Source organism: Pithys albifrons, chromosome Z (genome assembly GCF_047495875.1).
Source record: "Pithys albifrons albifrons isolate INPA30051 chromosome Z, PitAlb_v1, whole genome shotgun sequence".
Classification (NCBI taxonomy): Eukaryota; Metazoa; Chordata; class Aves; order Passeriformes; family Thamnophilidae; genus Pithys; species Pithys albifrons.
Window position 1 is genome coordinate 61,205,669 of NC_092497.1, and position 22,686 is coordinate 61,228,354.

Below are 22,686 nucleotides of genomic sequence, written 5' to 3' on the forward strand. Positions count from 1 at the left end.
ATTACGTAGCTGCTTCTCTGAATTGAGGATGTTCCATAAATGCCCTCTGTGGGTGTCCATGGCAGGTGCACTGCTGAAATCAGGGGCTGCTTCCCATATGTTAGTGTTCACCCCAAGGACAGTTTGGCAGGAATGGGGCTCAGAGCAAGATATATCAATGCCACTTCTGCATTATCCACAATCTAACTCACAAAAACATGAACTTAAAAACTCCTAGGTTATGAAACAAAGTGGTTAATTAACCTTTCATGATGTTGTAACACCCTAAAAGATAACTTCACTTTAGGTGACATGTTGTTTAATGCCACCAGAATATTTAAACATACTGATTTGCTTCAAAAAGTTTATTAGTTTTTAAGAATAATAAGGTAATACTTTTGTATTGCAAGTCATAGATTTTACTCAACACATAGATCAGGATCCTCCCTGATTTGTCTTTCAGTGTTAAGTATTGTACACACTGTTCTTAGTAACATTCTTAACTAATTGTCTGTTCATGGATTACTGGGAAGATACAAAGCCTGAATAAAACTGCAGTTGATTTATTTTTAAGATTAGATTAGCTTTAGAAAACTTACAATCTAGACAAGATCACCTAGGAAATACTAACTGTTATCTGTTTCTGAATCAGTGCCTGCTCCGGTGGATCATCAGATTTGTCCTGCAGTGTGTGTTCTGATGAAACTTTCATTTGACGAAGAACACAGGCATGCCATGAATGAGCTGGGTAAGATCAGCTGTATTTCTCTGACTTGCTTTGAGAAGCTTCCTGGAAACCCTGGTGCTCCTTGTGTACCTCTGGATATATGGCTTTTTTTTTCCTAGTAGTTTAAGCACATCATCAGTTCATTTGTGTCAGTTGTTGCCCTGTAAGTGATAAATGCAGTTTAAATGAACCCCACCATTTCCCAGTGGATAAATTATTATGTCAGTTACTGGTTTTTCTGACATGAATTGTGAATTTTGGAAGAGTATTATTATTAGTATGGAAGTTGGCAATTTTAGAAGTTTTGAACTTAAAATGGAGACTCCTTCCTGGGATGGGAGGGTTGTTCACTGGTGTTTTGGTGGGGTGTTTTGTCCTGCATTGATTCCTGCTTCAAAGCCTGAATTTTTTAGTCCATGCTCAGTAAATTCTATGCATGCAGTTTTCCTTAATTTGCCACTTATCAAAGAAAATATTGTATCATTTTTTTCTCAAAAAATAATATCCAGTTGTAATAATTAAATGAGTAATTTTTAGATTTAGTTGGTAGACTTCTATGTAACTGATGCGAGTCTGTCAGGATTTTGGCTGGGTGTAATTAAAAGATGAGTGTGCTTTTTGCTTCTCATACTCCCTCTTGCTTCCATTTTTCCCTGAAATCTCAGTGTCATGCTGTCTTACCTTTTGGTTGCTGCTAAGCACAGGATTTGAGATCCAGAGACAGTACTTAAAAATGTTTGAGATTTGTTCTGTATTTAAAAATACAAGTCCTTGGTATGTATGTTCTTGTGATACTAGAGTACAGATACTATTTTTTCTTATCTGTTTTTTTACAAAGGAGGTTTGCAGGCCATTGCTGAACTGTTGCAAGTGGATTGTGAAATGTATGGACTCACAAATGACCACTACAGTGTTACCTTAAGGAGGTATGCTGGAATGGCCCTGACAAACCTGACTTTTGGAGATGTGGCAAACAAGGTGAGGGCAGAATTGTAAACATGCACTAGTTTGAGTTCATAGCTATGTTTGAATTTCAGTTCTCAACACAGGTGATAAACCTCCAGCACAGGGTTTTGAGTTTGAACTCAAAGCAGAAGTTCAAAATGCCTCTCTCATTCCAGCCTCTTCCTGACACCACCAGAAACTGAATGTTGTGTCATTCAAGTGTAGTATTGGCTCTCATATGAAATAACTTCTAGTTTGTCCCTGAAACTTAAGATTTTATCTGTTGGCTTGATTTTTTTTATGAGCACTAGGTTAGTATGGCACATGATTATGTAATGACTGATTTTTCTGATGATGTTGAACTAAAACTGCTAATTGAGTCAAATTTTCTGAAGTTGTCAGTTATTTAACAATACTAAAACTTCCTAATGAAATTTTCCAAACTCCTTCAGGCCGGAGCCACCTTTTAAATATTTGAAGCATATTTGGCTCATGCTGGGCACTACTTCAATCATTATTAGAGAAAACTGATTCTCCAATTTCTGAAAACGACCTGTCTTTCAAAAGATAGAAAAGATCTGATAAATTCTTGACCCAGTTTTTGCCAAGTTATGGATCTTAAGAAAACTTCATACCAAGAAGACTTATCTTTCTGCTCTAAAGGAGAGGATATTTCAGGAGTGAAAGGAAATAACAGGCTTCAGAGAACTCAGGTTTTGTTCCAAGTTTCAGACAAAAGTAAAGCATAAATCCTTGCTGCAAGTGAATTGCTTGACAATACTGGCTCTTTACGTCATCCAGTCAGTAACTGCTACAGGTTACTGGGTTTGTAGCATAAACTGAAGTACTCTTGAGTTTTAAATGCACGTGTTGTCCATCTGATGAGTAGCACACTTTGGGCCCATAATTTGGTTTTGCACCATTTTTAACTGTGCATTGTCAGAAATTGTTTCAAAGCCTTGCAGCGTCTTAGTTGCTACATTATTCTTAAAAAGTCACACACGTTGTTATATTTGTGTCAGTTTTAAATATTCATATTATTTTTCAAAATGTGTTTATTTCAAAAAAAAAGCACGATTGTCAGACTCCGTAGAAGTAGTTCTCAGCACATTCATAGGTCACAGGGGTATTTATCTGGTGCATAGTAAAGAAGGTTTCCAAGGTAGTAAAGTTCCAGATCATGTCCTGGATTTGTTGTAAAAAATACAAAAATTTAACACAATTTTACCATTTGAAACAAATATTGTGCTTAACTTTTAGTAGTTGTAAAACAAATATTTATTGTTGGCAATGTATTTTACGAAGTTTTTATTGAACTTCAGATATGATTTGCTTAAAATATCAAAGTGTCATAAAACTGTTCACTTTATTCCTTCTTCTGATTCCTGACAGGCCACGTTGTGTTCCATGAAGGGCTGCATGAGAGCTCTTGTAGCCCAACTGAAGTCTGAAAGTGAGGACTTACAGCAGGTAAGGTTCTTCTGAGATTAAATACTTCTTTTGTTGTCTGTCTTAACCTTGATGCAAAGTTTGTACTTTTACTCATTTCACTAATTATTAAGTACATTCTCCTTGTAAAAATTTATCTGTGGACTCATGTTCTGAGGGTTTTTGGATTTGGGGTTTTTGCTGGATTTTTATTGCAACATGGGCTATAAAACTTGCTTTTATGACCCTGATCTGTTAGTGGAAGTCCACTTGTAAAGGTAAGTTTGAGAGATCTTGATGTGTTCAGTGTGACCCCTGAGCATCTGATCTGTTGGCTCCTGCTCTGTAAAGAAAACAGCCTGAAAATGAAGTCTTCAGGAAGTGGTTAGGATGAGAGTTGAGAGCACAGAACTGTTCTTCACTGTTATGGCACTTGTTTTGAATTATTAAATATTAATTTATAGCCAACTTTAATTAATGCATACTGTATACAAACTGGAATAGCTCTCTGAAAGGCAACCCTGTTTTTCTTGCAGTCTGAGTGAATCATCAGATAAAAAGAACAATTTTAAGTTAAATTGACTTTATATCTTAGAACACTGTTAACAAAAAATTCTCTCCACTACAGGAGGAACTGGGTAGTTAAAATTGAGTTAAATATTAGAATTATAATAGGGGTTATTGGTATACTCTGATGTAATATTTGAGTAGGTATTTAGTATTCTTGAAGTCTCAGGCACATGGGCCCTCTGATCTCATGGCTACAGCCACATATAGACCCCACACACACAGAACAGGAAGTCCTTCACTCAGGACAAATTACAAATGGAATTTAGTAGGAATATGGGACTGACTGTACTCAGCCATACAAGTGTATCAGCCAGTCAGCTGTTCAGATGCAGCTATGCCTTTTTGTCCCCTGAGAATTCCCATTCTTGTCCCTCCCCAAATCACCTCCATTCACCCAGTTTCCTGCCTTTGGAATGATTGGGTCCTCACATCCTGTGACAAGTCTTCTACAATTCCAGAATGCTCTTCCCCTGGATCCCATAAAGAGCCCCACATCCCCAGGCCAAGGCTTCTGGACTGATCTGCCTCAGTCCAAAAGGTGCAGATTTTATTCTGCTTGCAAAAGGTGCAGTGTATTTTAACAAGACTTTAAAGAGCTTTATAGTCAGTAGTTAATGTGATCATACTATCTCCAAGACAGGAAAGTGTTATTGTTCTATTTTCCAAGCACAAAACCCTATACAAATCTCCCCTTAGTCCAATAACGTCATAAGAGTAGAGAGTAGAGAACAAATTGATTTTTTTTTACCAAATTTTCAACATGTATGGAAAGCAGGGAAACTGATTTCAAATCTCTGTTTTAGGTACCCTCAGGTAGCTTTGATCAAACTACATACTGAAATGTTAAAACAGTCTAGCAGACAACACAATAAAAAGCAGATTTTAGCAAAGTTTAGTTCAGTAGCTGAACGTGACCACTGTTAATTAGTTACAGCATTTGAGAAGTCCCAGGAGAAAAGTCTGATAACCTGCTAAAGAAGTAGCTACCTTGAGATGCTTTATTTTTCTTTCTTGTTTTGCAGGTCATTGCAAGTGTGTTGAGGAACTTGTCCTGGCGAGCAGATGTGAACAGTAAGAAGACTCTTAGAGAAGTTGGAAGTGTGAAAGCACTGATGGAATGTGCTTTAGAAGTTAAGAAGGTATCCTCTAGAAGTGATTGAGATAAATTTCTGAGAGATTGCATTTATTTTACACAAAACAAAAATACTGTCCTTTTTAGATAAAAGTGATTGGTCAAACATTTGATGTGGTTTTGGTAACTTGCTTTGAAGAGTGGTTTTGAGATAACAGAGCAGACCACAATGTAGCAATGGCACCTCAAAACTTCTAGGATTGATCTGATTTTATTTAGGAGAGTTTATAATTTTGCCATGTAATAAAACCTCTCTTGAGTTAGTGATTGCCACTTCTGTAATTTTCTAGATAGAATTTTTGGTATCTTGAAGGGATTATATTCCATCCCAGAGTGTCCTGCCAGCTACTCTTAAAGCCATTTTTATCATTGTTGCATCAACGAAGTTTTGTAACACATAATTCTGAAACCTCTGGGGCAGGTAATACTAAGTCCACAGCTGAAGGAAGGAGCAAAGTTAACAAAAACCAAAATCACCTTTAGCCCCCCAGAAAGCAGAAGCTGGAGCACACATAGCTCCTTAAAGCTGACTTATGTGTTTCTGAGAACTTGCAGTCAACAGCTGAAAACTTCCCTCATTCTGTCCTTTTGCTGTTTCCCCAGGAATCCACCCTGAAAAGTGTTCTGAGTGCCTTATGGAATCTGTCAGCACACTGTACTGGGAACAAAGCTGATATTTGTGCTGTCGATGGTGCTCTTGCGTTTCTGGTCGGCACACTGACGTACCGGAGCCAAACAAACACGTTAGCCATCATAGAAAGTGGAGGAGGAATACTAAGAAATGTTTCTAGCTTAATTGCTACTAATGAGGACCACAGGTAGGTACACTTCTGTACCACATGTATGTTTAATATTTTCTGTGATTGAACCTAAATATGAATGCATGTATTAAGTATAGTAATTAAGCACAGTTAATACACTTGATAAGGCAGGTATTTCACGTAAATAACAGGAATATCCAAACAGAGTAATAGCTGCTGCTTTTTAGTGATGAACTGTACTAAAAGCTAAATATTCATGTTTGTAATAGGATTTGATTAGCATTCATATGAAAGCTGGCGGAAATGTGAGATTAATTTGCACTGGAGAATTGAAGATTATCTTTTCTAAGGGCAAGACTTGCCTCTAGAATAACAGGGTTTTGTTTTGCTTTGTCTCTTATCCTTTTGAAATGCCACTTACAGATGTTTGTTTTCAATTACTCAACACCAGGCAAATCTTGCGGGAGAACAGCTGCTTACAAACCTTGTTACAACACTTGAAGTCACACAGTTTGACCATAGTTAGTAACGCATGTGGGACCCTGTGGAATCTTTCTGCAAGAAATGCGAAGGATCAGGAGGCGCTGTGGGACATGGGAGCCGTCAGCATGCTGAAAAACCTCATCCACTCAAAACACAAAATGATAGCCATGGGTAGTGCTGCAGCTCTGAGAAACCTCATGGCAAACAGGCCAGCCAAATACAAGGATGCCAACATCATGTCTCCAGGATCAAGCTTGCCATCTCTTCATGTCAGAAAACAAAAGGCACTGGAAGCAGAATTAGATGCTCAGCATCTATCAGAGACTTTTGACAACATTGATAATTTAAGCCCGAAAGCTTCTCACCGTAATAAGCAGAGACATAAGCAAAATATATACAGTGAGTATGTCCTGGACGCCAGTCGCCATGACGAGGGGTTATGCAGATCAGAGAGTTTTAATGCTGGTAACATGACTGTGCTTTCACCTTATGTAAATGCTACAGTGTTGCCTGGCTCTTCCTCTTCCAGTAGAGGAAACACAGAAACTTCTCGATCTGAGAAAGACAGAAGTGTTGACAGGGATCGAACTGTAGGTTTAAATACCTATCATCCAGCTGCAGAGAATACTGGGAACTCCTCTAAGAGAATAGGAATGCAGATTTCTAGTGCTGCAGCACAGATTGCCAAAGTTATGGAGGAAGTAACAAGCATGCACATTCCACAAGAAGACAGAAGTTCTGGTTCCAGTTCTGAAATACACAGCTTGACAGAAGACAGAAATGCCCCCAGGAGATCAGCCACTGCCCATACTCACTCAAATACATACTTTCCTAAATCTGAGAATTCAAACAGGACATGTCCTGTGCCTTACACGAAAATGGAATACAAAAGAGCTTCAAATGATAGTTTAAACAGTGTCAGCAGCAGTGACGGCTATGGTAAAAGAGGCCAAATGAAACCTTCCATTGAATCCTATTCTGAAGATGATGAAAGTAAATTTTGTAGTTATGGTCAATATCCAGCTGACTTGGCACACAAAATTCACAGTGCAAATCATATGGATGACAATGATGGAGAGCTAGACACTCCTATTAATTATAGTCTCAAATACTCAGATGAACAGTTAAATTCAGGAAGGCAAAGTCCCTCTCAGAATGAAAGATGGGCGAGGCCTAAGCATGTAATAGATGATGAAATCAAACAAAATGAACAAAGACAGTCAAGAAGCCAAAATGCAACCTACCCTGTGTACACTGAAAGTGGAGATGATAAACACATGAAGTATCAGTCACCTTTTGGGCAGCAGGAGTGCGTTTCTTCCTTTAGATCAAGAGGATCCAGTGGTTCTGACCAAAACAGAGTAGGCCCAGCTCTTGGAATGAATCAGAAAGTAAACCAGTCCTTGTGCCAAGTTGATGATTACGATGATGACAAACCAACCAACTACAGCGAACGTTATTCTGAGGAGGAGCAACATGAAGAGGAGGACAGGCCAACTAATTATAGCATAAAGTACAATGAAGAGGAGCATCATGTCGATCAACCTATTGATTATAGTTTAAAATATTCAACAGAAGTTCCACCGCCTTCTCAGAAGCCATCTTTTACTTTTCCAAAGACTTCTTCAGTGCAACTCAGTAAAACTGACCATATTCCCTCAAGCAGTGGGAGCACATCAGCGCCCTCAGCAGGTTCAAAGAGACAGAACCAGCTTCACCCAAGTTCTGCACAGAGCAGAAGTGGTCACGCTCAGAAGACCAGCTCCTGTAAGACTCCCTCTATTAATCAGGAAACTATACAAACTTACTGTGTGGAAGATACCCCAATATGTTTTTCAAGGTGTAGCTCTTTGTCGTCATTGTCGTCAGCTGAAGATGAAATAGGACGTGATCAATCTGCACGGGGCACAGATGCAAACAACACACTACAGATCACAGAACTAAAGGAAAACAGTGGGGCTCTATCTACAGAAGGTGCAGTAAGTGAAATCACATCTACATCACAACACATCAGAACAAAATCCGGTAGACTTCAGACTTCCAGCTTGTCTCCTTCCGATTCCTCTAGACACAAAGCTGTTGAATTTTCTTCAGGTGCCAAATCTCCTTCGAAGAGTGGTGCACAAACTCCTAAAAGCCCACCAGAACATTATGTACAGGAAACACCACTCATGTTCAGTAGATGTACTTCTGTAAGTTCCCTGGATAGTTTTGAAAGCCGTTCAATTGCCAGTTCAGTTCAAAGTGAGCCTTGCAGTGGAATAGTAAGTGGTATTATAAGTCCCAGTGACCTTCCAGACAGCCCTGGACAAACAATGCCTCCAAGCAGAAGTAAAACACCACCACCTGCTCAAGGTGTTCAAGTAAAAAGAGATGTACCTAAGGGAAAAGTGCCTAGTACAGAAAAGAGAGAGCCTGGTCCTAGACAGGCAGCTGTAAATGCAGCTGTTCAAAGAGTTCAGGTACTGCCAGAGGCTGATACGCTATTACATTTTGCCACAGAAAGCACACCGGATGGGTTTTCCTGCTCTTCCAGCCTAAGTGCTCTGAGCCTTGATGAGCCATTCATACAGAAAGATGCAGAGTTAAGAATAATGCCTCCGGTCCATGAAAATGAGCACGGAAATGAGACAGAACCTGAACAGTCAGATGACACAAAGGATAATGAAGAGAAGAAAGCAGAGAAGCCTGCTGAAGCAGAAAAAGACATTCTGGATGATTCTGATGATGATATTGAAATACTGGAAGCATGTATTATTTCTGCAATGCCAACAAAGTCTTCACGTAAAGCCAAAAAGCCTTCTCAAGCATCAGCTCCAAAAATACCTCCTCCTGTAGCCAGAAAGCCCAGCCAGTTGCCAATTTACAAACTTTTGCCTTCACAAAGCAGATTGCAATCGCAAAAGCATGTGAGTTTTACACCAGGAGATGATATGCCACGGGTCTACTGTGTTGAGGGTACACCAATAAATTTTTCTACAGCTACATCTCTGAGTGATCTCACAATAGAGTCACCACCGAGTGAGTTGGCCAATGTAGATAGTGTGGGTGTGGGAGCAGAGTCTGGGGAATTTGAAAAGCGTGACACCATTCCCACAGAAGGCAGAAGTACCGACGACACTCAGCGAGCAAAAAGCTCAGCTGTGGCTTCCCCGAGTCTGGATGATGATAAAACTGAAGAAGGAGATATTCTGGCTGAGTGCATTAACTCAGCTATGCCAAAAGGAAAAAGTCACAAACCTTTCAGAGTGAAGAAGATAATGGATCAAATTCAACAAGCTTCCTCATCTCTAAGTAATAAAAACCAACCAGAAGGTGAGAAAAAGAAGCCAACATCACCAGTAAAGCCTGTTCCCCAAAATAACGAATACAGAGCACGCATAAGAAAAAGCACAGAGCCTAAAAGCAATGTCAGTAATGAAAGAGGCTACCCAGAGAACAGAGATGCAAAGAAACAGAATCTTAAAAATAATTCAAGAGACTTTCATGACAAATTGCCAAATAATGAAGAGCGTGTAAGGGGAAGCTTTGCATTTGATTCCCCTCATCATTACACACCTATTGAGGGAACTCCATACTGTTTTTCACGGAATGACTCCCTGAGTTCTTTAGATTTTGATGATGATGATGTTGACCTTTCAAGGGAGAAGGCAGAATTAAGAAAAGGAAAAGAAGCAAAGGAAACAGAAAGTAAAGACTGCTCTAATTCAGAACAGTCTTCAAATCAGCAACCAAGTAACAGGACTCAAGTTTGTCAAAAACACCCAACAGGCAGAAGCCAGCCTAAAACCTTCTCTCAGTCAGCTAAAGATATTCCAGACAGAGGGGCAGCTACAGATGAGAAAATGCAGAATTTTGCCATTGAAAACACACCTGTTTGTTTTTCCCGCAATTCATCTCTAAGCTCCCTCAGTGATATTGATCAAGAAAACAATAACAAAGAAGGGGAACATCAAAAACGTACAGAGGCTCCTGATTCACAGATGGAATCCAACAGACCACAGACTTCTGGTTATGCACCTAAATCATTTCATGTTGAAGATACTCCTGTATGTTTCTCTAGAAACAGCTCTCTGAGTTCTCTTAGCATTGACTCAGAAGATGATCTTTTGCAGGAATGCATTAGTTCTGCTATGCCTAAAAAGAAAAAGCCCTCAAGAATGAAAAGTGAAAGTGAAAAGAATAATTCCAGAAATACAGGTGGTATACTGGCAGAAGATTTAACACTGGATTTGAGAGAGATACAGAGGCCAGATTCAGAACATGGTTTTTCACCTGATTCAGAGAATTTTGATTGGAAAGCTATACAAGAAGGTGCAAATTCTATAGTTAGTAGCTTGCATCAAGCTGCAGCTGCTGCATCACTGTCTAGACAAGCTTCATCAGACTCTGATTCTATCCTTTCATTAAAATCTGGTATTTCTCTGGGCTCACCATTTCATCTTACCCCAGACCAAGAAGAAAAGCCTTTCACAAGTAGTAAAGGTCCAAGAATTATTAAACCAGGAGAGAAGAGTACACTGGAGTCTAAAAAAGTAGAGGCAGAAAGCAGGGGAATCAAAGGAGGGAAGAAAGTGTATAAAAGTATGATCACAGGAAAAGCTCGCTCCAATTCTGAAGTTTCAAGCCAGTTGAAGCAGCCACAACAGACAAGCGTGCCTTCAATTTCACGTGGTAGAACAATGATCCATATTCCGGGAGTTCGAAATAGTTCTTCAAGTACTAGTCCTGTTTCTAAAAAAGGAACCCCACTCAAAAACATGAACTCCAAGAGTCCCAGTGAAGGCCAAAGTTTGACTAGTTCTCCAAGAGGAGCCAAGTCATCAGTGAAGCCTGAGCCAGCTCCTGTAACTAGGCAGCCATCAGGGTTGAACCAGAGTGGATCAAGTAAAGGACCATCTAGATCAGGGTCTAGAGACTCCACTCCTTCCAGACCTCAGCAGCAGCCATTAAGCAGGCCTCTGCAATCTCCTGGGCGAAACTCCATTTCCCCAGGAAGAAATGGTATAAGTCCTCCCAACAAACTGTCACAGTTGCCAAGAACATCATCTCCTAGCACAGCCTCAACTAAGTCCTCAAGTTCAGGTAGAATGTCATACACGCCACCGGGAAGGCAGATGAGCCAGCAAAACCTTACAAAGCAAACTGCCTTACCTAAGAGTACCAGTAGCATTCCACGAAGTGAGTCTGCTTCAAAAGGGTTAAACCAAGCTCTCAGCAGTGGTGGATCAAACAAAAAGACTGACCTATCCAGAATGTCATCTGCAAAGTCTAGCGGAAGTGAATCTGACAGATCTGAGAGACCTGTTCTCGTTCGTCAGTCAACTTTTATTAAAGAAGCTCCAAGCCCAACTCTGAGACGGAAATTAGAAGAGTCAGCTTCATTTGAATCTCTGTCTCCTTCCAGGCCAGATTCTCCCACCAGGTCCCAACTACAGACCCCAGTTTTAAGTCCATCTCTTCCTGATATGTCTTTATCCACTCATTCAACTGCTCAGACTGGTGGTTGGCGAAAATTAGCCCCTAATCAGAGCCCTACTGTAGAATATGATGGGAGACCAGCCAAGCGTCATGACATAGCTCGTTCTCATTCCGAAAGTCCGTCTAGACTGCTGATCAATAGATCAGGAACATGGAAGCGTGAGCACAGTAAGCATTCCTCATCTCTTCCTCGGGTAAGCACTTGGCGAAGAACTGGAAGTTCCTCCTCAATTCTGTCAGCTTCTTCAGAATCCAGTGAAAAGGCAAAAAGTGAAGATGAAAAGCAACATGGAAGTTCTCTTTCTGGACACAAGCAAAGTAAAGAAAGCCAAGCACCAGCAAAAGGTACTTGGAGAAAAATAAAAGAAAATGAAATTCCTCAGATAATGAACGATCCTTCCTCAGGTGCCACAAATGGCTCGGATTCCAAAACTCTCATCTACCAGATGGCGCCAGCTGTCTCTAAGACGGAGGATGTGTGGGTGAGGATAGAGGACTGCCCAATTAACAACCCTCGATCTGGAAGGTCTCCAACTGGAAATACTCCCCCCGTTATTGACAGTGTTTCAGAGAAAGGGGGTGTGAATGGTAAAGATCCTAAAGAGATTCAAGAGAAGCAAACCCCAGGGAATGGAGGTGTTCCTGTACGTACCGTTGGCTTAGAAAACCGTCTGAACTCTTTCTTTCAGATAGACAGTCCAGACAAGAAAGGCACTGAAACAAAGCCTCTGCAGAATAATCCTGTTCCTGCACCAGAAATCAGTGAAAGTACTGTAAGTGAGCGCACTCCGTTCGGTTCCAGTAGCTCAAGCAAGCACAGCTCCCCCATCGGGGCTGTGGCAGCCAGAGTGACTCCTTTCAACTACAACCCAAGTCGCAGGAAGAGCAGCGTGGACAATAGTTCTGCTCGGCCCTCACAGATACCAACTCCAGTGAACAACAGCACCAAGAAACGTGACGCCAAGTCTGAGAACGCAGACTCCAGTGGAACCCAAAGCCCTAAACGTCACTCTGGCTCTTACCTGGTAACTTCTGTTTAAGTGCAACGAAAAATAAACTGTATTATATACAGCAGCTACTTAGAAACTTTGTTTCGAATGAAACAAAAAAAAATGGGGATTGATTTTTTTTTTCTGTTTTTATTTGTTGTAAATAGCTTTGATTCTTGTTAGATGGTCCTTGTTCTGGAAGCCATATTTGATAGTATACCTTGTCTTCACTGGTAATATTTTGCAGGAATACCTGATTGACAGTTTGGAACAAAATTGCTAAGGCAAGTATATTTGTACAGTATGTTTAACATGTATTAGCATCCCATCCCATAATCCTTTGAATATTGCTTGTCACTGAAGTCATGGAACAGTGCAGATAGAGAAGATACAGTCATATTGCTTTATCAATAATTTCTAGATTACAAACCAACTAAACTACATCAGGGAAGAATTGGTACTATTTATGCAAAAAAATATACTCATTTTTAGTACTTGTGAGTCCATCTAACCCAATAATTAATCATGTGGCTGTGAAATTCACAGTAATATGGTTTCCGCTGAACAAGCTTTCCTCGCCTGCTTTTCTGCATGAATGGAACTGATGGTTCATTTTATGAAGTAATGATTAACATTTCTGTGGTCACATAATGTGCATAGATAGTTATGGTGTAACAATTTACACTTTCTTTGTGCTCTGCAAAAAGAAAAAAAAAAGACAACTGTGTAACTGTAAAACCTTTAACAAAATTATTTTACCTGAATTAGAATTTATCTTAAAGTAGGTAGAATTTTTTTGCTATGCTGTAACTTGTTGTATATTCTGGTATTTGAGGTGAGATGGCTGCTCTTTTATTAATGAGACGTGGGTGATGTCTCAACAGAGACTAAAATGAACATTTCAGAATAAATTATTGCTATATGTAAGTTGTGTGTGTTACTTCTGCATTACATTAAAAAACCAGTATTTTATTTTGAGATGTCACCATATAATGTGTTGTATAATGCACTTACACTTAAGGCCTGATCCACTGGAATTCTGCACCTCCAATATTTGTTCTTCCTTATCACTGAAAAATGGCTGTTGTAGGACGCTTTTAACAGCTGTGGGATCAGGCCCTAGGTCTTCTGTAATATATTTGTAATTGAGACAGTTTCACACATCTCAGGTGCATAACAAGGCTAAAGGCAGGGTATTTCCAGTAGCCAAGCAGTATAATTGTTCTCATGACTGCAAGCCTGAAACAATATTGTATCTATAAAAATAATATTTGTAAAACAAAGGTGTTTTTTTTTAATTGGGGATATAATGTAGAATGTGAAATAGTGACTATAAGATGAAAATTTAATTCTATTTGCTATCTTTGTGCGCTTTTTTTTTATTTATTTTTTAAGAATTATGAAGGGGAAAATATCACAAGCATCCCATGGCAGCAAAAAATTTGTTACCTTAGCAGAAGAAATTTTATGCACAAAACAGGACATTTGCTGCCTCAAGCCTTTTTGATGCAAATATAGATTGTGCTAGGAAAAAAACAAGATTTGTGCTTTAAAAATATAGCCTGAATCTAGATGAAAATTTGTTAAACTAGAAACATGAGAGAACAGAACATTAACCATCTTGTGCATTTTTGAACAAACCATGAAATGGTTTGTCAGTTTTGTTGTATCTCAACTGGACTGTTCTAAAGTTAGCTTTCTAAATAATGCATACTTAGAATTCAGAATGCCCTGATTTCAGGAAGCCCTGAAATAGAGCAATGTACCTTTTTGGTAGCTTTAACACAGTTGCAGAGTGTATCACTTCTGTGGCTTTTGTACTTCTGATACTGAAATGAGTCAGTTGAATTCACTGTAAGACATGCACTGAGTTACAAACACAATCAAGATACTATCAGCAGACAGAAGTCACTTTATGTAAAAGCCAATACCAAAAATACCTGTTGGCAGAAGTGGTATCGTATTTGATCTTTTGTTCTTTGCTTCCTGTCAAATTTGCTCAGAGACATGCCGTGTTCTTGTGTCACCTGGTGAACCTGTTAACCAGCAGCACTCCTCATGTTAGCATTTGAAATATTTTGCATATAGTACCTTCACAAAGCATCTAATATGAATATTAGTGTCCTGTTAAAGATGAAATAGAGACAGATTATGTGATGTGTGTGAAGTCAGGCTTCCTGTTGGAGTAAGTACAGGTATTTGAGTTTCAAATGAAAGACCACTTTTCTTGTTAATTATGTGATACTTTTTTGTGCTGGGCTTTTAACAACTAAGATGAAAATATACCATGTAATCCAGAACAGTTGTTTAACACCGGCATTACCTATTTGTCCTGTCAGTTAAGAATTACAGGTAAAGTCAGTAAAGAAATTCTGATTTCAGTTCTGTAACTGAGAAAAAAATGAAATCAGTTTTTTTAATCAGAAGGTAAGGTAAAATCATAAGTAATTGTATGCGTATCAAACACCAGAATGTCTTTGAAAATTGTAGTGGATTCTCAAGATAGTCATGGGGATACTTCATGATCATTATAATTGGGAAGTTTCTCTTAATATCCTCATAAGTAACCTATATTTGTAGCAAAGACAGGCTAGAGAAACTTTCCAACTATAAGGGTAGTGATACACTAAAATATGCTTCCCATGGGAGTTTTTAAATTTCCATTATAGAAGTTTTAAGAAGAGGTTTATGAAACATCTCATAGGGATGGACTGTAGTATATTTCATATTGCCTGTGTGCAGAGATGGGCTTAGGTGATCTTTTGAAATCTCTTCCAAATCTACATTTCTCTGATTCTTTATCTAAAATACTTAGTATCCACTAAGAGCCTTTCAGAATATTTAAAGACATCCATGATGTTTGATTTATGATGGGGATATAAAGTTATATTCTAAGCTAAACTATAAAAACAGATCCCAGAAATATAAAATCAAAAGCATGAAAAAATGGTTGCAATAAATATATTTGGTCTTGGATTTTGTTTAATTATGTCTAGATTCATGACAGTCAGATTTGATTTACGCAGCTAAATGTTTACTGTTGTTCCTTGGTTTCATTTGTATGAAGTTGCCACAGCAGGTAAGAGGACATTATTTATGTCAAGGCAAAACAAAGAAAAGCAAGGAGCAAAGGAAACCAAGACTCAATTTAGTGTTCTTCTGGGATGCACTGCCTTTCTTTCTACCAGTTTTGGTAGAACTTTTTTTAACTTGTGCTCAGACCTTTAGTTGTTCTTGAATTAGTTTATCATATCCAGAACATACCAAACTTGTACTTAAAAATCAGTTTATATTGAAAAGTAACTCATAACGCTCATTTCAGACTGTCGTATAGCTTTGTCCTCTTGATGTGAAAAGCAGAAATGTGACCTCCTCACACTTCGTAATTACTCACATTTTAAGATGTACCTCCATTTTAGTTTCTTGCAGTGTGCCACAGTTAAGGGTACTGCTCAGTTTCTGTGAAAGCTCTTCTGACTAAATATTGCAAACTTTAAAGAGGAACTAATCTAGTTCTATTCTTCACGTGCAGTTCTGTATCAAGAGTATTCTCCCCTGAAAGCTTGAAGATAATCCTCAAAACTCTGTCAGATATGACAGCTTAAAAATTGAAAGCCTTGCCACAGTTTTCTGATGAGCCTGGAATATTGTTTCAAGCAGGATTTGGCTGCAGAATACGATTAGAATTTATGCTCTAAACTTCAGTAAGCCACAGTATTCTTCAACATGGACTAGTAGCTTTGATGACTGTGGGAGGTTCGCTGCTGTGTCTTTTTTGGTGAAGGAGGAGGGAAAGAAAAGGGACAATTTTAGAGATAGTCATGTTGTCCAAGGGATGTGCTTTCCTTTCTTCCTCAGTAAATTGCATGAGCTGCACCAGAGAGAGAACAGTTTGTGCATGAATTAATGAGGTTTTATTTTGAAAGTACGCCAGTAGACCATTAAACTGCGAAACCTTTGTTTGATAATGTGAATTATTTGATGGCCACTGCAGTACTTCATAGCTGTCCATCCCTCTACCCCCTTCAAGAAGTGGGTATTACCAAGAAGATTAGTGTATTTGCTTCTTCATTATTAAGGATGAAGATCCATGGCCTTTCTGGAACTGGAGGATCAGCATGTGCTGTTGAAAGAAGCTTTCTTCTCCCTTCAATGCTCCTGGCTGTGAATCCTGGCTCTCATGTGACCTCTCAGTGGACTTGCTCACCTCTTACCTGCCCCCCTGATGGAGGCAGTAGGATCAGTGTGGCATTCAGGGAGAATTTGCCCAGTGCATAGTTGCACAAGTGACACCTGAGCCAGCAGAGAAAAACTAAACCAGCTGGGACTGGTTGAAAGAGGTTGGGATAGGCCCCCCCATGGGTGGTCAGTGGGTTGGATCAAGCCATTACAGGCAATTTTAAGAAAATTTCAGAACTTCACCCTTTTTGACACAGCAAAAGTAAATTAAAGTTAGATTTTTTTTTATTTCTTTTTTAAACTCTGACCTTCTGCCTAATGGCTTCTAATGCTTTGTATTTAAATATCTGATGTTTGGGTAAGTCCTTCATCCTGGACATTCTGACAACTGACTTCAAAAGTATTACATCATTGTATAGATGTGGAAAAGAAACATTTCTTCACCAAAAGTACCCAAAGAAAATAGAGTCTACAGTATGTAAACCTACAGGAGACAATTTTTAGACATGCAATACTGAATTCAATCAGTAAAATCCTTCCAGTAAAAAGATTTATTGCAACTATTTGTTTCCTAGAGGGGGCCTGAAGAGGGAGAGAACATCTTCCGTCCTAGATGAGGTCAGTTTTACTTGTAGGGATGATCTGGAAAATGTTTAGGTGGACTCTTCTTACAAGCTCTTCTGTTATTAGATGCCTCCCAAAATGTATTTTCTTGACTAGATTTCATGAAATGGTAAGAACAGCCATAAGAGCGTCACTAACAATCGTGTGCAGACTTCCACCCAAACACAACTTCATGCATCTACTGTAATGCCTTGCAAAGTTTCATCCACCTGTCCAACAGCTTTGTTCTTGATGAGATGTGTGATTTGGATGAAGCTGTGAATCAGAAGTGAAGTGTCAGTTAGTGTGAAGCATGACTTTCTCCACACATTTAAATCTTCGAGGACCTTCTTAAATACCAAATTACCCAAGTGTATTCACTCTCTGGTTCCACTGCCATCTCCTTTGCACTTTTTAACTACATTTAACCAGAAGAGATGCCCACTTTTAATTTCATTTGAAATCACATGTAGAAATATGATTCCTGCATCATAGTTTCCTATACGCAGAATAACAGTTTGTATCTGTAAATGTGTTTATAGAGAATGTTACGTAGTTAAGGTTGAGTTTTTAGACAGAATGGTAAGTTAACTGGTTACGTGTTGTGTTTGGTTACATATTGCAAGTGCAAGGGAATTTGGTGTGGTGCAGAAGAGCTTTAAGAGTTCACAACAGTAATTAATGCAGGTGTCAATGAACTTGTGATGCCAAGATGAATTTCCCACTGTCAAGTTTGTTATAATCAGAAGTGCTGTTTACTTACTCTAAGCCTGGGTAACACCTCCCTAGCATAGCTTTGCAAAGTATCTTTCTTAGGAAATTTCCACATAGTTACAGGCTCGTGTATATGTGAATTTCTGCCACTTCAGGATTTCAGGAAATAACTCAAATTTTGCTTTTTGTGGAAACACCCTTCACTTGAGTGGCTGTGGAATTGCAGTTGGGATTTCAGGAAGGTATAGAAGGGAGCTGGTTCACCCAGTAAGGTGCACTTCTGTCCAGACCTCAAGCCATACGTACAAACAGTATCTAATACCCTACTTTTTGGTGGGATTTAACATGCATAAAAGCTTGTGCTGGTTCTCTGCAAGTAAATTGTCATCCTGTGAGATCAGATGCATTTTCCCACCTGTAAATGTTGTTTCTCTTGAACAAATTCAGCCCACAATTATCTTTCCTTCAGTTTTGTTGTTTGCTTCTGCCTGAGATGCATTACTGTTTATATCCTAACTCTGTAATTAATTCTTTCTTCAATTATTCTAATGTATTTTGTTTCACAATATACTTATTCTGAATTTAGTCTTGCTATGCATAATTTATTTATTACTTGCAGTGTTATATAAAATTTCCTCCTGATTGCACCTTGTCAGAGTGGAATTGTTTTCTTGGCTACTACTGAAAGTTAGGTGTCTGAATACAGTATTAGAAGTATGATTTCATTTTAAAAGGAAATCGTTGCTAACACTTGAGTATATCAGAACAAATGCTCTGAAAAACCCCATGCAGTTTCATTTTGGTGGTAGTCACATTCCATATAAACAAGTGGAAAAAAGAAGCTCGGAGACATGTGGTTCACTAGTTGAGCTCCCCATTCTCTTTTGCCTTGAAACAAGCCACACAAAACAAAATCTAGTTCCAACACAGTGTAATTCCATAATCCCTGTTAGCTACAAAAGATCTGCAGGAAGGCTTATTTCATTGACTCAGAAGCACAGCACAGACTCAGTTAATTACAAAGCCTTTCTTTTCCATAATTAGTGAGTGCTTTAGTCCCAGATTAGACTATTAAGGGACCTAGGTTAATTAAAGCCCAACACATATCTACATATATATTTATATTTACATGCATATTTTGCACTTCACCTTGGCTTTAAAAGAAGCATTTTTAAAAAAAGGTATAGATCCTCTTTTTCTAATGCTTTCATAATTGAGATAATTTCAGGACTGATTAATTTGTGTCTTATTTTTAAGTTATTCTTGAAAATAATGCACTTAGATGTTGGTTTATATGCAGAAAATGAAATTTCCTTGCTAGAAATTTAAATGTTTCTATTAAAAATGTTTAAAAAAACCACCAACCATAATTATCACCAGCAGTTTAAAGCAGGGATCATAAAACCGGGGAGACTTTGAGTGATTATTATAGTTCATAAAAATGAAAGTAGATTAAGCCTAATTCTGTCTGTCCTTCCTAACACTCTGTACAAAAGGTGCATTGTTGGGGAAGAGACTTATGCATCTTACCTTACCCAGACTGTTGGTAAATTCTGTGATGGCACATATTTGGAGTGGAAGTAACTATGGAAGAGCACTCTAGTAGATGTAAAAATTAAGCCATGATATGAATTAGGAGAAATCTCCCAATTTTTGTATTTTTTTTGTAGTGGAACTTTGTTATTATTTTGTGATGAAAAGGAGTTGGCATCCTTTTTCCTCTTACTATGCTGAGCATTTGAACAACCATGATTGATTATTTGACACTTTGAAGTGTTTTAAGTGTCATTGTTTAACCACGGTCAGCAACTGAGCACTCCCCAGCCACTCACCTGCTCCCCTGCAGCGGGATGGTGGAGGCAATAAAAGAGAGGAACTTGTGGGTTCAGATGAAGATAGTTTGAGACAGTAAAGGAAGATAATAAAATTATTATTAATAATAATTATAATACAGACTATACAAAACAAGTGATGCATGATACCATTGCTCACCACTTGCTGACTGATTCCTAGACAGTCCCTAAAGCAGTGGACCCCAGCCAGCTTTTTCCCCCACTTTATATGCTGAGGATGATGCCATGCACAAGTCCTGTGGGGAGAGGCTGAGGGAGCTGGGGGTGTTTAGCCTGGAGAAGAGGAGGCTCAGGGGAGACCTCATCACTCTCTTCAACTCCCTGAAAGGCTGTTGTAGCCAGGTGGGGGTTGGTCTCTTCTCTCAGGCAACCAGCAGTAGTACAAGGGGGCATGGGCTCAAGCTCTGCCAGGGGAGGTTTAGGTTGGGTATCAGGAAGAAGTTCTTTACAGAGAGAGTGGTCAGGCATTGGAATGGCCTGCCCAGAGAGGTGGTGGATTCTCCGACCCTGGAGGTTTTTAAGGTGAGACTGTACATGGCACTGAGTGCCATGATCTGGTAATCAAAGTGGGGTTGGATTAAGGATTGGACTTGATGATCTCAGAGGCCTTTTCCAACCCAACTGATTTTATGATTCTCTGTGGTCTGGAATACCCCTTTGGCCACTGTGTCTCAGCTGTCCAGGCTGTGTCCTCTCCCAGTTTACTGTGCCCCTCAGCCTCTTCCTGGCAGGGCATGAGAAACTAAACAGTCCGTGACTTAGTACAGGCACCACTTTTGCAACAACTAAAAACACTGGTGTGTTATCAGCATTCTCATACTAAATCCAAAACACAACACTATACAGGCTAGTGAGAAGAAAATTGACTAACCCAGCCAGAACCAGGGCATAAATCATTTGGAATTCTTAAAAGTGGAAATGTAGCTTAAGTGAAAGCCGCAAGCTCAGTGCAAATACTGTATTATTGTGTCACACACAGATGGCTGACTGATGGTTCCTTTTGATCTTAGAGGCTGAGTGCACACAGCTGTGACTTTGCAAAGCTGCTTTAGTGTAGGTATGTATGGCAAACTTCACGAATGCAGATTTGGGCAGGGCTCTACCCCCGTGCCCTTCCAGCCTGCGCAGTGGATGTTTTAGGTGAGGCACAGCGTGCACAGAACTGGCCCCACCGTTTCAGTCCCAAGGTCCATCTGCCACAGCCGAGGGAGCTTGGACAGTGACAGGGAAGTCCTCAGGACTGTCACAGCCCCCAGTACTGACCGGGGCTGACCCTGCTGAGCATCCCAGATCTGACGGGATGGGATGGCAGGGAGGGATTGAACTGCCAGGGGACGGTCCCACTGAGACTTGAATTCAGCACCTTGGGATTCAGAGTCCAGAGTGCTCTCCTTTACACCACAGGACCACCCTATGCTACTTTAATAAGTCTAAACTAGAAGGACAGAGAATGCCTGGGTGTAAAACTGAGGTTTGTACTTCAGAGATCCAGTCTTTCCAATCAGAAGGAATGAGAGATGAATAGAAATCCCTATTTTTCCACTTTGCCAGTCTTGGCAATGTGGTGCCCAACATTACCCCCAATATCTCAGTGAAACAGACCGTATGTTGTCTGCTGTACTTCTACATTAATTCATGCAAGTCAGTGCTTGGGTCTAGGTGACATAATCCAAAGGACATCTGGCTCTAAACATACAAGTCAGGATGACTGTTTTCAAGCCCACTTGTCAGCTGTTCTTGCAGGGCAGCACTTGCACAGATTGAAACATGTAAGCCTAATGTGACTTTAGAACATCCCCCAATCCTTAAAAAAACTGTTTACAGGTCTTTACTGTTGATATAAACAAAAGTGATGCTTCTGCTGATTCATAAGGAACACTGCTGCTGATCCCTTGAAGGAAGGCCATGAGGTGGTAGTGCCTCTTCTGAAAACACTTATGTAGAAGACAGGATTTGGGGTTTCAATTGAAACTCAATGGTGCTCTGTGCATTTAAAATCACAGAATCATAAAATGGCCTGGGTAGGAAGGGACCTTAAAGACCATCTCATTCCAAGCCCCCAGCCATGGGCAGGGACACCACTTGCTTTGGTGTATACAGTCTTTTAGAAGTGGCATATATCAAGAATGGCATGTTTAATTCTGCATGTTGAAGTTTCATGGTAAGTAAATATCACTTTGAAGAAACCAAATGAATGACAGCATTCCTTTCTCTATATGCTGTTGAAAGTTCACTGTTGGACAGACCTAGTTCACACCTGTTACTTCCAACTTGAGTCATATTTCATGAAGCATATTTCCATATTAAAAGTTGTTGGCTTTTTTCCCAGCTCTTATAATTTACTTAAAAATATCTTTGTAAAATTCTCATTTATAAAGATTATGAAGAAAATCCTTCTCATCTTGTCCCCTTCCTGTCAATGACTATTGAATGAAGAAAGCCCTTTTTTTGTTCTGTGTTTTGTCTGCAGTTCAATACAGAGCTTGTTTCACCAGTCTAGCTGAAAATATATCCCCTTCTGTATGACTTCAGTAGTCCCATTACTATATAGGTATAGTTAGACTATGCAGTGTTGCCTCAGGTGAGAGAAAACAATGTGTAAGCTCGATCTGAATATTAAGTGAAGTCTGAGTAAGCATCTGTACATGACACTTCCAATAAAACACTGGAACTGTGTCACCTCAAACCATCTAGATTTCCTTGGGCTCCCACTTCTAGTGAGGGCATCTGCATTTACCCCAGGTGAATTGCAGCAGTGTGTATCACAATCACTTTGAATTTCTATTTCATATTTGTAAATGGCGCTTGTTGCTGGGTGGTCTTGTTTGGGGGTGGAGTTTGG

General features: G+C 39.5%; 1 protein-coding gene across 3 annotated transcripts in view; it reads left to right on the top strand.

Moving 5' to 3' along the window:
* The window catches only part of APC (APC regulator of WNT signaling pathway), a 111,166-nt gene extending 92,528 nt beyond the window's left edge, over window positions 1–18,638 (top strand). For all 3 annotated transcript variants that reach the window (XM_071581442.1, XM_071581441.1, XM_071581443.1), the window contains exons 11-16: window positions 632–727; window positions 1,545–1,684; window positions 3,044–3,121; window positions 4,672–4,788; window positions 5,385–5,599; window positions 5,994–18,638. In XM_071581442.1, the coding sequence (XP_071437543.1) occupies window positions 632–727; window positions 1,545–1,684; window positions 3,044–3,121; window positions 4,672–4,788; window positions 5,385–5,599; window positions 5,994–12,546 (7,199 nt within the window). In that variant the 3' untranslated portion in view covers window positions 12,547–18,638. The remainder of the gene's footprint in view (window positions 1–631; window positions 728–1,544; window positions 1,685–3,043; window positions 3,122–4,671; window positions 4,789–5,384; window positions 5,600–5,993) is intronic.
* Window positions 18,639–22,686: the final 4,048 nt, after the last annotated feature.